This window comes from Octodon degus, unplaced genomic scaffold (genome assembly GCF_000260255.1).
Source record: "Octodon degus isolate 3935 unplaced genomic scaffold, OctDeg1.0 scaffold00176, whole genome shotgun sequence".
Taxonomy (NCBI): Eukaryota; Metazoa; Chordata; class Mammalia; order Rodentia; family Octodontidae; genus Octodon; species Octodon degus.
In genome coordinates, this window is record NW_004524752.1 from 2,662,604 (window position 1) to 2,679,592 (window position 16,989).

General features: G+C 46.5%; 1 protein-coding gene across 1 annotated transcript in view; it reads right to left on the minus strand.

The window, feature by feature from the left end:
* Qsox1 (quiescin sulfhydryl oxidase 1) overlaps nucleotides 1–16,989 on the minus strand; it is a 41,193-nt gene that overhangs the window by 16,665 nt on the left and 7,539 nt on the right. The window contains exons 2-5 of the mRNA XM_004643464.3: nucleotides 13,872–13,972; nucleotides 3,161–3,206; nucleotides 2,651–2,753; nucleotides 803–893 (exon numbers count right to left, since the gene is read on the minus strand). Of these exons, the coding sequence (XP_004643521.2) occupies nucleotides 803–893; nucleotides 2,651–2,753; nucleotides 3,161–3,206; nucleotides 13,872–13,972 (341 nt within the window). The remainder of the gene's footprint in view (nucleotides 1–802; nucleotides 894–2,650; nucleotides 2,754–3,160; nucleotides 3,207–13,871; nucleotides 13,973–16,989) is intronic.

The window sequence follows — 16,989 nt, forward strand, 5'->3', positions numbered from 1 at the left end:
CAGAGTACCATCAACTATGCTGCCTGCACTTCAGCAAGAAAACCATTTCTGGCCCACAGTGGGGTTCAACTTTGCCCCAGAACACCTCCCATGAAGTGGCACCTCCCACTGACTGTATCTGTGAAAAATACTCAAGCAGTCAGTGGGGAAGTCCCTGAGCCAGCAGTCTAGTGGGCACTTGGCAATATGCTAGCAGAAAATCTTAATAAAGTACCTATACATGCCAGCTAGTAATCCGGGTCTTTTCCTTAAACTGCCTCACTACTTTCCCAGTAATATAAGGAAATGGTAACTATTCTTACTATATAGACAGAGAAACAAGGCTCAAAAAAAATTAAAGCGATTTGCCCAAAGACATACCATGTAAGTGATGGAGTGGGAATTCAATCAGAAGCACTTCGTAAGAGACTCACTTCCTCATGAGAAACAGAACTATCTCTTATGTTCCCACCTCCCCAGTGTCTCACTCCAATTCTATGCAGGTGAGGTACTGTGGAAATAGTCTTGGGTCAAAGCTCTGTTTTACATTATTAGCTGTGTGACCTTAGACATTACTTGGTAATCTTTGTTAGTTGTGGGACAAGCAGCTAAATGACATTAGGGAGATAAGATCAGGGACAAAGGTTTCTAATGGAAAAGTCCAGCCTCTACACTTCATCTTTCTCCCAGCAGGGGTCAGGCAGTACCTAGCAAAGAAATACACAGGGAGGAGATGCTAGATGGGTAGGGGAAGCCCTGCATCTGAATGGGGGCTCCCTCTCACTGGCCATCCCAGGGTTGCTGGGAACCTGAGGCAGCTCACCTCTCTACCCAGGTAGGAGCCTTCCTGCTCAAAGATCAGGGCCAGGTACTCTTCATCGTTTCTTGCAAAAAATCCATCAATCTCCTCCAGCCTGTTAAAAGACAACTCATGGTCACTCAGCATCCAGTGGGAGTGAGGCAAAAGTCCAGGGGTGGGCCACTCTGTAGCTCTGTGGTCCTCCTCTGCCAGTCTCCAGAGGAAAGAAACCAAATCTTCAATCTCAAAGGATGCTGCACTCATTACCTAATGACCCAAATTGGTTGTTTTTATTTTTTCTTTCTGACTCTTCCATGAGTCAGGAGAGGGCAGAAGGCAGTCTGGGGAGGACTGCAGGGAGGTTTTGAAACCAGCTGCTTCCATATGGCCTAGGCTTACTGACAATTAGAACCATCAGATGCAAGTCTTATCTGCAGCAAGTCAGGACCAACTGGGAAGGCTACGTTTTGCTCTCAGAAGGAACAAAAAGGGAACCAAAAAGCTAGGGGTATAGCTCCGTGCAGAGCAACTACCTAGTAGCACCAGGCCCTGGGTGTGATCCTCAGTGGGGGGAGCTGGGAAAGGAGGACAGAGAGATAAAAGAGAACCAGAGAACGAGAACACCCTGCGTACAAGAGACCTCAGAAGCTAACTAATCCAACCTTCCTAGTTTAAGATAAGACAACTGAGGCCGTTTTCTCAGATGGAAATGATTAAGGCAGCAAATTTTATGCCCCCATCAGAGAAGCCACAAATTGTTCTAGGAACTCAACAGTTTCAACAGAAAATACAAGTTGATTTTTCTTATTCCAATGAAAAAGAGAACAACCCACATAGAAGCCAGCACATGAAAAGGCACAGGGGTAAAGGAGACCATGTTTTTCAGTACTAGGATCAAATGCATTTTTCTTTTTGACTCAAGACCTCACCAAGATACTCAGGCTGACCTCAAACTTTTGAGCCTCCTGCCTCAGTCTCCTGAATAGCAGGGATTACAAGTATGTGCCACCACACAAAGCTCACATCTTTTTATTTTCAACTTGACACTCTACTTCCCTCTACTGGATCCAAGGACACGACAGTGACAACCCCAGAAAGGTACCACATGAGGTTGCTGCAGAGCAGCCTCCTAGCAGTAAGAATGGATACACCAGAGAGGAGTGGGTCACTGTGTACCTACTCTGCGAATTAAGAGAGATACTGTGGATACTGCTGACCACGGGGAGGCATCATGTGCTGGCCTCTCACCACTTCCCCAGAGGGCCTCCAAGCACCCACTCCTGCCTGGTGTACCTTCTCAGCACTGGACCTTCACTGTGTGAGGCTGGGCTCCCTCAGCAGTTCCTGCTGGTACATGGATCTATTCCTTCTTGGTAACCCCCCCCCCCAACGTGGGCTTCAGTTTTCACTCAGAAACAGGGAGTCTAATGTTTATAGCTTTACTCATAGGAGTCTCTACCCTTGTCCTCTCAGGCATTTGATCTTTTGATCTCCCTGGTCTGCTTCATGCTTATCCTGTCAGTGGCCTTTCCTGGGTTAGAACATGCAAAATCCTGCTGTACTTCAAATATTCCTAAGGACAGGTGAGAGATGCTTCGGCAGGTATGACCTGGAGAATTCCATGAGTCTTTTTCGTCCCATGTGGCAGGATGGGTCCTTGAAGGACAGGACTCTTCAGCAGCACTTGCAGCAAGAGAAGCCTGCTACTAGTTACTCCAAAGTGTTGCTAGCAGACTGGAGTGTCCACCCCAAGGCAAAGACAACAGCAAGAATCAACCTGGGTTCCCCTGCCCTGAACTTCCCACCACTCTCTCATGCCCCAGCGTGGAACCCTGGCCTATGCTGCACTAAGCCTGTCCCATCCCAAAATACTTGGCAGGTTCCAGTGGTGGACAGGCTGGGGGCCATGTGTCACGGTGGGACTCCAGGGCATCAATGAGTTTCTCCCGCAGCGTCTGCACATTAGCACCAGCCACTGTGAACAAAAACAGGCAAAGGAGTGGGGTCAGGAGAGAAGGGTAGACTTCACAGCCTGTGACTTATCCCCCAAAAGGCAAGAAGCAGTGCTCCAGAAATGGCTCATGAAGGCTCTGCCCAGGGTCTGCAGGGTCTCTCTGGTCTGCTCTGACACCAGTCCCATTCTGACATGAGGACCGTTCTGGGAACGTGGTGCCCCGCAACCCACCCCAAGACCCTGGATGGGCCACATCTGAAGGGCTTGTCCATCTGATGTTCTTAAGGTATTTGACTTAAAGACACTTTTAGGGAAATGCATTGTTTCATTTGGGGGCCTCCTTACCCTAGAATTCATAGTAAGAGAGGGAGGCAATGAAAGGAAGACACTGACAATACCAACAGGACAGCCAGAGCCAAGACACCTACCTGGAAGTGTTGTTCCTGAGCCATTCTTGGTAAAGGCCTTAAAGAACTGGAAGAAAAAACAGGCAAGAGTCAGTAATGCATGCTGGTTAAGGGCAGGAAGATGGTGTCAGATGGACTTGCATTTCAAATTCAGCTGCTTATTAACTAGGGTGACTGTGGGTCATATACATAGCTTTTTTGAATCTCCATTTCATCTGTAAAATTTAAGATCAGGGAGGTTTTACTCTGGCACCTGGATGTTGATTCCCTTTCCCATTATCCTCACACCCACTACCCCCCCCATCCCAACACAGAAGCACCCACAAAACCTGGAGACAGCAGCCCTTAGACCTCACTGGAGACAGACTTTCTGCAAAGCACTAGCACTAGCATACAATCACTGCAGACTACTTACTGCACAAGTCAATGGTGAAGAACCATTTCTGTTTTCCCTCACATGCCCATTTGAACATATGAAGTCATTTTATGCATCCCTTGGAAAATGTCACCTTTCCTTTGTCAATCTGGCCTGGTCCCTTGTCTTGGAAAAGGGAACCCTGAAGCTGGAGTCTCTATCACTGAGAATGCCCTACCTGGCACAGTAAAGCAAAGAAGTGGGACTCTAGAATAGGTCCCCACTGAAGAGAAGGCCTGAGCCCCCAGAGAAACAGGCTCGTTTGACTCACTGCTTTTACTTTCCACATATATGCTATCCCAGGTCTAATCTGTCACTTCTTTCAGGTGAGAAGACAGAGATCACGGGACAATTTATAATCTGGGCTTTTGCCCCAGTGTCCAGATAGCTGAGAAAGGTCTTGCCTTTCTGGCTATCCTGAAAGACAGCTTCTTAATTATCTAGGAAAAAGCCTACAGGATGGGAACAGACTCCTTCCTAAGGGTCCTTAACCTCAGGACCACTTTTAGCTACTTTGGGCCCCTGCTTTCAACATCATGCCACTTGGCTTTATTCTATGCTGGCAGCTAAGTGCATGTCCTGGGCTCTGACAGACCCAGGTCCAAGATCTGGCCCTGCTATTCTCTTACTGTTTAATCTTGAACAATACACCAACCTCTCTGAATCCCAGTGTTCTCATCTTTAAAATGAGGATGACACCACCTATGTTGAATTGTAAGAGCTCAGTGATAACCCCTGCTTAGAAGGCACAATACCTGACATACACAGCAAGGAGTCAATAAACGCTAACTGCATCAGCAGCAGAATCCCCTTCCTAACTCTACTATTTAAACACTAGGAAACATGGGTCAGCTAGGACCTGTGGGCTCTAGCCATGGGTAGGCAGAAATCTGCAACTCAAATACCATCTTCCCAGCTCACCAACATGACAAATGGACTACAGAGAAACCACCCATCTCTCTGTCTTCAGTATCTTGTTCCTTCAGCCTTCCTCAACTCTTACTCCTGCTCACTGCTTTATTCTCCATTAAAAGATGACTATCCTCTTTTACCCATAAGTGAAAACAATCTACTCAGACATACCACACACATTTAGAATAGTGTTTTTTTATAGTTATTAAACAAATCTTGGTCTGGTGAGATGGCTCAGTGGTCTAAAGCACCTACTTAGAACAAACTAAGCTAAGCAAAGCACAGGGACCGTGGTTCAATCCCCAGCACCACATGCCAGCCAGCCCCGCCCCCTGGTGGGCTGAACTGGCCACACACACACACAAAATACATAAATAAATAAATTAAATAAATAAACAAATCTTTTTTTTTTTTTTTTTTGCAGAACCTCGGATTAAAGTAAATCTTTTTTTTTTTTAATTTTATTTATTTGTGTGTGTGTGTGTGTGTGTGTGTGTGTGTGGCCAGCTCAGCCCACCAGGGGGCGGGGCTGGCTGGCATGTGGTGCTGGGGGATTGAACCGCGGTCCCTGGGCTTTGCTAAGCTTGTTCTAAGTAGGTGCTTTAGACCACTGAGCCATCTCACCAGCCCTAAAGTAAATCTTGATCTACTAAATTTCTAAGTTATTCTTTGCACAAATGATCACAAATTTCCCAAACTGTGCCATGAAATCAAGTTGATATTGCATGTCAAGACATTTATAGACAGATACTGCTTCCTTAGAAACAAATTTAAAGATGCAACCATTTGTGATTTGGCTCGTTCATAAATAACATGTGAGAGGGTAAATTTTCAACTACAGTAACACATAGTGATAGTATCTTTGTTTAAGTATAAATGGGAGGGCTGGAGAGATGGCTCAGTGGTCTAAATACCTACTTAGAACAAGCTTAGCAAAGCATCAGGGACCGCGGTTCAATCCCCAGCACCACATGCCAGCCAGCGCCGCCCCCTGGTGGGCTGAGCTGGCCACACACCACACTCTCTCACTCTCTCTCTCTCTCTCTCTCTCTCTCAAATAAATAAATAAATAAAATAAAAAAAAAAAGTATAAATGGGAAAGATTGTGTCTGACTTTCTAGACAAAAAACACCTTTGACATTTTGGACCCTTGAACGGTGTGGCTTTCATGCAGCCACAGTGGTCACCTTCAGCCTTTTCTCTTCAGCTACCAGCTCCCCCAAATCTGAACAGGTGTCTATCTTAAAAGGGACCGGGCACTCTTCCTCAAAAGACACTCCCTGAGCCCAATTGAGCCTCCAAGCCCCAGCTTTCAGAGAGCACGAACAGTAACTCAGGGGGCCCCACAGGACTCCACAAGGGGACCCCACAAGTCTGCAAAAACTCGACAGGGGACAGTCCCATGAGGAGCAGGGCTAAGGGAAGGCTCTGCTTTCACTTTCAGTGGCCTCTTGTGTGGTCACTCAGCCTTCCTTCTGTCTCTGGTTTAAACCATCGACCTTCCAAAACAGTGCCATCACCTGTGCTCTGGCTCCCATACCTCATGCTCTTTGGGTCTTCCCTATCCATTAGTCTCTCTGTCTTCATTCCTTGTTTCCACAGGCTCTTTCTGAGGCAACAGATTGTAATTCTTTTTTTTGTGTGTGTGTGGTACCAGGGATTGAACTCAGGACCAGGCACTTGCCAGGTAATGTAATTCTCCTAATATAAATTTTAGAAGAAAAATGACAGGATGAAGAGGTGGGGAATAAAGGGAGGCCCTCTTTTCTTCCCCCAGTTACTGCATTTTCTGTTTCCCTGTGCTGCCAAGGACCTCAAAGCAATCTCTTCTCACTCCTTAGATGCCTCTCTCCAGTCCCCTAATTGTTAGTTCTGCCCCTTACCTCACTACTCAGCTGAAATTCTTCTAGGGAATTCAGCAGGCCTCTCCAGCCAACCTAGTGACTACAGATTGTCCCTGATCTCCCTGCAGTATCTGATGCTATTTCTGCCCATGAGTACTATGTGTACCACATTTTATCAACTAGGCTTTGTCAACCTCCCCCTGGTTTGCTTAACTCTGACCAGCCATTCCTGGCTGCTCACCCTTGACCATTCTCCTATGCCCAGTGGCCTTGTCATTTACAGCCCCTAATCACTAAACTTCTGCTTAAAGGGCCTCTGAAGGGTCAGTTACAAAGCAGGGGCTTGATCCTTGCTTTTGAATGAATGAGTAAATAAATGGACCAGGAAAAAACCTATTTTGCTCCTTGCCAACTGATCATTTACTTTATCCAACTTATTTGCAATCTGAATTTCCTGCCTCAGGCCCTGGCTTCTGGTAGCTCCAACACAGGTGTCGGGGCACCCCCACGCCTACCACACACCAACCTGGAGCCACCCCTCCGCCAACCTGCTTCTCTACCTGGGTCTTATCTTGCCTAATAATCGGTCCTCTTCCTGTCAGCAGACTGGCATCTTTCTCTCCCACAGCCCTGATCCAATCAAGTTCTGTGACTCTGACCTTCAGGACATTTCTTCACCAGCTCTTTCCCTGTCCATCTGTCTAAACCAAGGCTGACAGTTGAGAGCTTATTTCCTGGACTTCTGCCTCAGTAACAATCCTCTTCATGAGCCAGAAATTTTAATATACTCAATCTTTTTATTTTCCAATATGCTATCAAGGTTACATTTCTAATGCACAATTCTGGCCTTATTCTGCTCCTCCCCAAATCTCTCCTATAACTCCTCACTGCCCAAAAATAAGGTCCAAACTACATTCAAGGCCTTCCTTCTAGGATCTGAACCAAAAGTGACCTCCCACTCCTCCCCATTTCCCTATTCCAGCTGCAGTGGACTTTACCCTCCACCTTCCACCCAGCCAGAGCAGGACTATAGTGCATTCATCTCTGTGAATCCCACTGCCTTGGCACACTTCCAGTACATAGAGATAATCAATAGATGTCTGTGCAACTGAACAGAGACTGCCCCTTGACCATCGCGGCAGCTCAGGCCAAAATCTGGTGCAGGCCCACTTTTTTATCCTCTTATTACAATGTAACCTCATTAAGTCAGCTGATGGAGGCATGCGCCTAGCCAGGAAACAGCTCCTTGGAAACAGGCAACTGAACCTTCAGGGGTGAATCTTCTTTTCTCCAGGAGCAATCAATACCTGTCTCTTTCCTTCGATCCGTTGGCATACAACAGGAGCCTCTGCCTTCCCTGACCTTTGCTCTCTGGAATGTTTCTAGCCTCTCTTCAGTGGGAAAAGAGGCAGCACTAGGGAGGTCATTGCAAACCAATGGACAACTGCTTTCCTGGGGACACTGGTTTCCAGCAGTGGCGAGTGATGACACTAAATTTAATCTTCTTGAACAGGTTTTCAGGAAAATGACCTAGTCTCAAAATATTTTATGTTGACTCCCTGAGGATCAACAACTTAAACTACTTCTTGTTCTGTGGCCTAATCATGTGGGTAACAGCAGATAAGGGGCCCCTCCTTATTCCAGAGAAGCAAGAGACATCTGAGTCCAGCTCCTCTCTGTCATCTCACCCTCTAGTGAGAGCTGATAAGGTAATGGTCCAGACTCTGCTCCCACAGAGTATCTACATTCCCAGCCTAACTTTCAGGGCCCTGCCATTTCTGAGCTCCCTCTTCTTCTGTGAATGTGAGCCTCTGACCAACAAGTCCAGCCCTTGCACCACACAACATGACACACAGTTCTGCCCACACAGGTCCCTGACTTTCCTCTTCCCCTGCCTATGATGCTCTGCCTACACTATTCAATGTTGTAGCCAACCATCTGCCTTCAACACCACATGAAACCTTCCTCCTACATGAAGTCCCTTTGATGATTAGGGAAAATCTCAGTGAATCCAGGCCATCTCCTTCAGTGTTCATTATGCCCTATCCCTTGCTGGCTCCCAAGTAGCAGGGTGCTATGTTCGGTGTCAGGGGTTCCTGAGCTCTCCCACAATGGTGAGTCCAGTGCTAGATACCCAGAACATATTTCCTCAATGGCTGCTGCTGGATGGACTGCCTAAGATGCCTCACCTTAAAGCAGCGACCAGTAGCCCCACAGGGCAACAAGAAGCAAGAAAGCTAATGTATACTACACTGCAAATAATACCAACACCTTGGCACTTTCACAGGTATGACCACACTTGACACTCAGCAAAAATCCTATAGGTAGATAACATCACTCCATTTTTACAGACAGGGAAACTGAGGCTCAAGGCTACAGCATTGTTTTGCTTTGTTTAGAAAAGCAGTTAAAAAAAAAAAGGAAGCAGTTGAGTATTTCTTTTATTTGCATACTAGGCTTCAACTTGTGTTTAAACAAACTCAGTATTAAGACTATTAGACACTGCCCTGCTTTTGCAAGCAATAGTTCCAGAAATTAAGTAAACAAGGAATCAAATGTCTCACATACAGTGTTCACTTGAAACAGATGAAAAATTTTCAGTGAAAGCTTTAAAGATGACCTTGTGAACTCAGTTTTAAGTTGCACCAGTTAAATTAGGTCAAATTTAAGAACTCAAAGTTCAGACCCCATTAATTTTATGACATCAACCCATCCTCCCACAGAGGAGGAATATTTACCAAAATCAGACTGAAAAATTAAGTTATGAATTAGTCATGAATCAGATTTATTCCAGTACAACCAAGTTGCATACAAGGAGCATCAATTATTTCTATATCCACCAGGACAAAGCTCTGAACAGAGAAATTGTAAAAACAGATCCTCAACTACAGAAGTCACAAATTTCGAGAGTATTAAAAAATGACTATAAATTTGAGATATACTTTATGTCCAAAGAAATACTTTCTGTAAAAATTATGCAGTTTTTATAGGCAAATACAAGTTGTTTTCATTTTAAAAATTGAGACTGGGGCTGGAGAGATGGCTCAGTGGTCTAAAGCACCTACTTGGAACAAGCTTGGCTAAAGCACAGGGACTGCGGTAACATCCCCCAGCACCACATGCCAGCCAGCCCCACCCCCTGGTGGGCTGAGCTGGCCACACACACACACACACACACACACACACAAAGTAAATGTTTAAAAAAAACATTCTAAAAATTGAGACTATTCATATTGCTAACCATTGTTGGCCTATTCTTTAAGAAATACACTGGGAAAAAGTGAATTATAGAGGAAAAGCTATCCTTCACACAGTGTTCTACAATAATGAGGCCTGTGGTCAGAGTTCAATTCCTTGTAGCTTAAATCTATTTTACACATGTCACTGGCATTGTTATTGCTTCTCTTTTAACACAAGACCACTGATAATTTGGTGGGCATATTTAATGACTTCTGTGACAGGCTGGCCACTGGCCACTCTTCCAGTTCTACTCAAGTAAATCAAGTCTTTCCATCCTATCATCTTCACTAAATCTGGAAGTTTCCCACAGTTTGCTTGTTGCTAAAACTGTGCCTTGCTTCTTTCAGACTGTGACTCTTGAAGGGGACTTTTCCCATTACTAGTAGCCACAATTTTCTTGCTTTCTCTCCTCCCTGAAGTTGCTGCTTGGACAGCTTTAAGCTCAGCTTCCTAAATACTTTGATTTCACAAAAGTATATCATTTTGATGCCTGGAGTTAACAGTCAACTACTATATTTACAAGGCTATCTTATTATATATGCCAATCCACCCCTATTCCACCAGCAGCATTTTTTAAAGTAATTTTAAAAAAATCTTTTTTTATTTATTTATTTGGTACAGGGACTCACAACACAGCTCAGACTCATAGTGATCCTCCTGTCTCAGGTTCCCCAATGCTGGGATAACAGGTATGCACCACCATGCCTGGTTTCAGTGGCCAGCATGGCCCAGCCAGGATTCAGGGGCTGGTACAGCATGTGGTACCAGGGATTGAACCCAGTTTCTTGCGCTTGCCAGGCAGGTGTTTAAAATGCCAAGCTATCTCTCCAGCCCCAGCAGCACACTTTTGATGTCACCTTCTAGATCTCCTACATGGAAAAACTCCACAAACCTTACCTAGCCTCTGTTTGATTAGCCAGTCCCTTTCTGTCTGTATAGAGACACCTGTGATACTTTCTGCTAATGGTATGATACAGTTATCTCAGTTTATGTTCTTCAAGTTTTTGGCCACAAAGGTACCAAGAGAAATAAGAGTCACAATCCTGCCCCAATTACACTGTATGTATCATGCCTGAAACTATCGGGCATCATAAGGACTTGACATCATCTTCGTTTCTGACATCCAGTTTCCACAGTATTTCTTGGAAGGTCATCTCATGGTTGCACTATATGTGGTCCCTGTCCCTTCCTGCTGGCAGGCTTGGCCTTCCCCCGGCCCAGTGGCTTTGAGTCCTTGGCTCTGGTGGTCTGTTACCACAGGTACCTGGAAATGATCTCTGAAGATACAGCTCATCTCCTTCATTGCCAGCAGCAGCATGGTGGGTAGCAAGCAGGTGGGTGTTGGGACTCTTTCAACCAGCTGGCTAGTGTTAAGTAACTTTCCAAGTTATATACTGTAAGCAGTGGGGTCAGGATTTGAATCCACATTGATAATATACTCAGAATCTTCTACACAGAAGACTTGTCCTCTCTCTGCAAGATTCCTGTTCCATGTAATCTTTACTCAAGTCAAGCCTTTGGCCTCAAAGTGCCCTACTCTACTCCTCACTGAGAGGTGAGGTTGTGGTCCAGGGAGAACACACACCCACCCAACCACAGAAGTATAGCTTTAGGTCTCCAACCTTCAGCTAGAACCTGCTTGCAAACTCACCCCTCCCTCCTTGTATCTGCTTCAGCACCAGAGTGATGGATACCTGATACAGCTGGGTCCTGCCCTTTATGGTCAGGCATTTGCTAAATAGGCTGGGCTGGCGGAAGCTTACTCCTTGCTTATGGTGACAAAGGGCAAGGAAATAAAGAATAGGGCAGTGACACTTATCACCGCTGGTGGCCAGACTTGTGGGAGTGTCTCCTTCACAGGAGCAACATTCTCTCTTCTCCCTGCCTAACATGAGTCCTTACCTTAGGGCTCTCACAGCCTCCTGGGTAGAGTAAGCAAGGACAAGTTCCAGGCCCTAGGGGACAGCAGCCAGCATAACATGGTTACCTGGAAGCCACACAGGCCTCTATGGTCTACTCTGCTTTCCATGGAGCCCAGTCACTGTGCCCACAGGTACTAAGATCCCAGTAAATCTAGAAATTATTTGAACTTAGACAGTAGGAACAACCTAGTAGTAAGTTACATCAATTTAGTGAATCAGAGTCAGTATATATATTTTTTAAAAATACAAAACAGTGTGTATTGTACTTGGTTAAAAAAAATGCAAAAAATTTGGGTTTTAGCAATAAATACAAACCAACTTTGGGTTCACAATATAAAATGTGTATTTTTCATTGTATGTCACAGTAAGAAAATATTGGAAATTCATGGCAAAAGGCCTTACTGTAGAGATCCACCAACAGCCTGAACCATTTGGCTGTGGCCTTGAGTCCTCAGGACAAGGCCCTGAGTACTTCTGCCTGGCTGAACTGAGTTGCAGGTTTCTCATCATAGACAGAGAAGGCTTTGCCAAGTAAGGCCACAGTGCTGGTCTCTGGAAAGCTTAAGAAATGGATAACAAACTACTGGACTAGCCCAGCCCGGTGCTACCTGTCTGAAGACAGGGAAGGCCAACTAGACCAGCTACTGGCCCTCCCACTCTTCCCACAGCCAGCTGAGCAGGTAAGGAGGTGACTAATTACTCAAAGCATCCAGGATATGTGTGCTGCGTGACCTGGGTAGGTACTGAGGAGCCTCAGACTCTTGACTGCCTGGATTGCCTCCTTACACCCACTGGGCCCAGCCTCTTCTACGTAGAACAAAAAGCCCAGGTGTCAGGCCTGCCAGAAGCCCAAGCAGATTCTTGACTGGCCAGTGTACCAACGTTAGTCTTTCCACAAAGGATGGGCATTGGCTGGGCCTGTGTTCACGCCTTATTGGGAGAAAACCACTGTATCAGCCTATGATAGCTCCTGTTGCCAAACTGGTGTTCCTATCACTGCCCACTCAGGGCTGTTTATTCTGCTTCACCGTAACAAGCATGGGTCTCATGAACATTTGCAGTTGCAGCAGAGGATGGGGCAACGTTCTTGCCAAGGAAGTCTTCTGTTTGAGAGGCATGACTGATAAGTAGTCTCCATGGCTACCTCTAACCAATGGGGCAGTAGCTGTTGGCTTGCTGCACTGTTCCCTAGGCCAACCTTGTCCTAAGAGGTAACACTTTCAGAAGGGACCGGCTATGAAACCTGAATCCAGCAGGATTCCTCTGGGCTTGAGGAACATAAAGGTTGCACGGAGCTAGCGAGAGACAGTCTGAAGGAGCTTGAGGCCCTGTTTTGCAGAAATACAATGTTGAGATAATAAATTCTGGCTCATTGGTGTGCCTGGAACTTCAGGTCCCTGAGCTTAGAGATATCACATTCCAGGAACAATACTTAGTATTCAGCTTTTGAAGGTATCTCCTGATTATTCTTAATGGCTACAGAAGAAACTACTTTTCTAGATGTCATGCTTGTGTGTGGGAGGATATGATTTATAACTGGAGGGGAGAACAGAGAAACCTGGATTCAGCTTTACTAATCTAGAAGAAAACTAACTGGCTCCGAGCCAGGCCTGAGCCCTGCGAGGGCCTCTGCCCTAACTGCAGCAGCCTTGCTGCACAGGGCATTCCGTTTGAAAGCCCTGTAAGCTGTTCAAATATTAATTAAGCTGTTGGTGCGCTGTGGTGGGCAGGCTAGCAGGCAAAGCAGCATCAGTGAGCCAGTGCTACCTGTGTCATAGCTAGGGTGACAAATCCCTCATGGACCGCAGGTGATGCTACTCATGGCACTGGCATTTTGACTAGGGCCTGAGGCTACCCCTTTGGTACAGTTCTGAGCACAGGTGGGTCAAAACATTTGCCTGGTGAGAATGAGGTTTGCCAGTATTTCCAGGATCCTTTTAGGGGGATTATTAGGACCCTGGAGTCAGATCCTACCCACATAGAGGTCAGAGTCTAGATCCTGGTATTATAGTGAGGTCAGACTTCCAAGGCTGAGGGGGTCATGAGTGAGAAATTAAGGAGGACCCGTGGAGCCAGAAGCACTTGCCAGCCCACATGATTTGATTGTCATGCTATAGCTCAACTGAGAGCAGCTAAAACCACACCAACACCCCACACAAGACTGTTTCCTCTATAAAGGGCAGATTTCTCGAAACCAAATAACTCTTATTTTCTGCCTGCGTCTCTTAAAGAAGGAGTAACAGTGCTCTGCAGAGCAGAAGAGCAGTGCTCCAGCAGGTGTGATTTAAATAACTCAGATCCAGAAGCATGGGACCCTGAAGAGCTCAGCAGCACAGAGCAGCTGGTATCTGCTCAGAGAGAACCCTCTTCTAGTCCCACTGCCCCTCACCGTTACACACCCTCACGCTTGGGAAGCCAAGGATGTTGAAGTCCCTGCAGACTGCGTTGTTGGTTTCATCAGCACAATCCAGGACGGCAAGCTTCAGCACCGGACTCCAGCCTAAAAGGACGAAAAACCCTGGGTGAGCAAGCTGGCCCTCCCTTGGGTGCTTCCCTCTCCCATGAAGGCTCTCTCCTACCAACCCCACAGCACCTCATGAGAAAAAGCCCACATTCTTCACAAAGGGCCTCTGAAATAGCCCCTTTTGTCTACATTTAGCCAAAGCCTCACAAGAAGAGGCTTCTGCTTAATTACAGTTAAAAAGCACAAATAACGCTGCCTGGTAATAGTGTCTGTGTTCTAGTACTCTGCTGGGTGGTGACAATGGCTGGAGGGACTGGGGAGAAATGAAGCCTGGCCTGCTGGGAAAGCACGGGTAATCCCTTTGTCCCTTCAGCCATTTAGGAGGTTGATGGATTGCAGAAGGGTGCAGGGTGCACCTCAGGGGGCTTGGGATTCTCTGGCAGATCCTGGGTGAGGGTTCTTAAGGCCAGAGGTACTGGCACACAGCCATTCTTACGTGGCCAGGCATCAGGTGTTGGAGGACTCCTAGGAGGAAGGAGGAGGCACCTGGGAGCCAGGAACCACAGGGAAGGAAGCCTGAGGCCAGAATCCAGAAGGTTAATCTTGCTTTCTTTAGGTTCCAGGCACTAAGGCCTCTATTCCCTGAAACTGAATGGCAGAAAGAACAATGGCATAGGACTGGGTCTAGGAAAGAGAAAACCCATTTGCAAATCAGGTATGTCTCCTGAGCTCTGATTTTAGGTTAGGTACCCTGGAGCATTCATCGAAATTTTGTTCTATACCAAGGCTGCTCAAGCTGCAAGATATACACACAAGGCCACACAAACCGTGAGAAGGCTATGAATGTTGCCAAATTATGTGGCATAGACTTCCAAGAGCTTGGTCCTGTAGGCTAGGACTTGGGCTTTGCAAGAAATTTAGAAGAGCCTTGACACTCAGTCCACTTGACGTAGAACTGCAAGAGTAAAGACTGTAGATTGGCAGGCAGGGAAGAGCTTTTAAAAGAACTTAAAGATAGCCGGACTAAAATGCCTGCTTAGGCAAGCTTAGGCAAGTGCAGGGACCACAGTTTGATCCCCAGCACAACAAGCAGCACCAGCCTCGCTCCCAGGGTGGGCTGAGCAGGCCACAGAGTCTGGGCCTAGTGGCGCCTACCTATAATCCCGGTGCACATGTGTAGTGAGACCCTGTAACAACCAAATACATTAAAAATAAACAAGCAAAAAGACCTTTAAAAAGAAGGACTTTAAATGGAGAGGGCGCTGGGCAGAGGCTGCTCCATTGCACAATGGCACCACTGCTATCTCTGGAGCACATGAGCAAAGAAAGAAGCCTATTTGGTCGCAAGGCCCCAGCACAGAGACCCAAGGCTCTCGCTCCCATCTGGGACATGGGCCTGAGGAGGCATCCAGTGGGATTACACCCAGCACTTATCAGGTAGAGCACACTAACATCGAAATAACACCTTCAACAATCACAAGCTGCCGGAACCTCCTCTCCCACGCAGAATCTGCTCCTTCCTTATCATTGAAATGACACTTTCTGTTTTTTGTTTTGTTTTGTTTTTTTTTTTTTTGGCAGAACCAGGGATTGAATTCAGGCCCCCTTCAGTTTGCCAGGGAAGCACTTATTCCACTGAGCCATTTCCCCGGCCCCAAAATGACACTTTCTGAAAGCCTCAAAGCTCACAATAACATTTTATGCTCAGAGAAGATGTGCTACCTTCAATTTCACAAGACAAATACAAAAAAAAACTCCAGAGAAATCTTGAGCCACTCCTCAAAGGAAAACAACTAAGCTGATTGCGGGGTTGACACTAGGTAGGAGTGGGTCTCCAGGCTGTGAGGAAGGCCTAACGTCACACCTTCTTCCTTCTCTTCACTCCCCTTTCTTACTGGCACTCTGCTGTTGGCACTGAAGTTTCTGGACTCTTGGCAGGAGGAAGACCTAAGGCCACACCTTCTTCCTCCTCCTCGCTCCCCTTTCTTACTGGCACTGTGCTGTTGGCACTGAAGTTTCTGGACTCCTGGCAGGAGGAAGTGAGCATGGATAGGAGGGGGACTAGAGGAAGGGAAGACATAGATAGCAATGTTTAGCAGAAGCAGAGATTAAGAGGCTTTGGCAAAGACAGGTGAGCCACAGCCCATGATCCCCTTTCCTCAACCTCCTTGATGTGCCATTTCTGCAGACCCCATTGGGGCATTCTTTTGACTTCCATGGCACAAAGAGACAGTAGCTTAAGCTTAGTCATATAGCTGCAAGTTAGTTTTCAGCCTTTGGCTTAAACCTTCTCACTTGAGAGCACCTGCACAACCACAGGCGTGGACCACCTCCCTCCTGCCTTGACACTCTTCTCTACCCTCACCCTGTCCACCCTGGGCTTCCCTTGGTAGGGGCAGGGTCAGGGCAGTTCCTACACATGGAGCTGCTCCTCCTAACCCATCTTCAAATCCTGTCCACTCCTCACTGAAGTCTCTTCCCCAACCCCAGCCCTCATCTCACTACACAATCCTAGGTGGTTTGGATACCTGATTAGCTTCTTTACTCAATCCCTTCTAACCTATTCTCTTTTTTTTTTTAGTGAACTGGTACAAGGGTCTTTTATGGCAGGTCTTCTCGGGATAACCAAACACATCCCATTTCTCTTGTGAGTTTCTGATGTGCCTCACCCTTCATTGGTCTCTCCCCAGTCATCAAATGATCTTTTCTACCTGTAGATCTGATAACTTACCTTCTACACAATATTCTTTGGTGGTTTGCAACTCCCTTCTAAAGAAAAACTAAAGCCACAGGTGAGTCTTTATTTGTTCTTTGCCCACACATCCAGCCTCCTCTTACCACTTCCTCACAAGGAACGCCAAAAGGCTTTCCTTCTCTGAAAGGAGAAATTGCTCTCCCATGTCCAGGCCACTCCCCATAAGAAACATCCATCCCCCTGTGGCTCACCCTGATTTGGTCTCCCTACAAACTCCTTTTGTCAGGTCCAACTCAGACTATTTTCTGTTAGAATAGCAGTCTCACAGTCCATAGCTCAGGGTACCCACCCGGGTTTC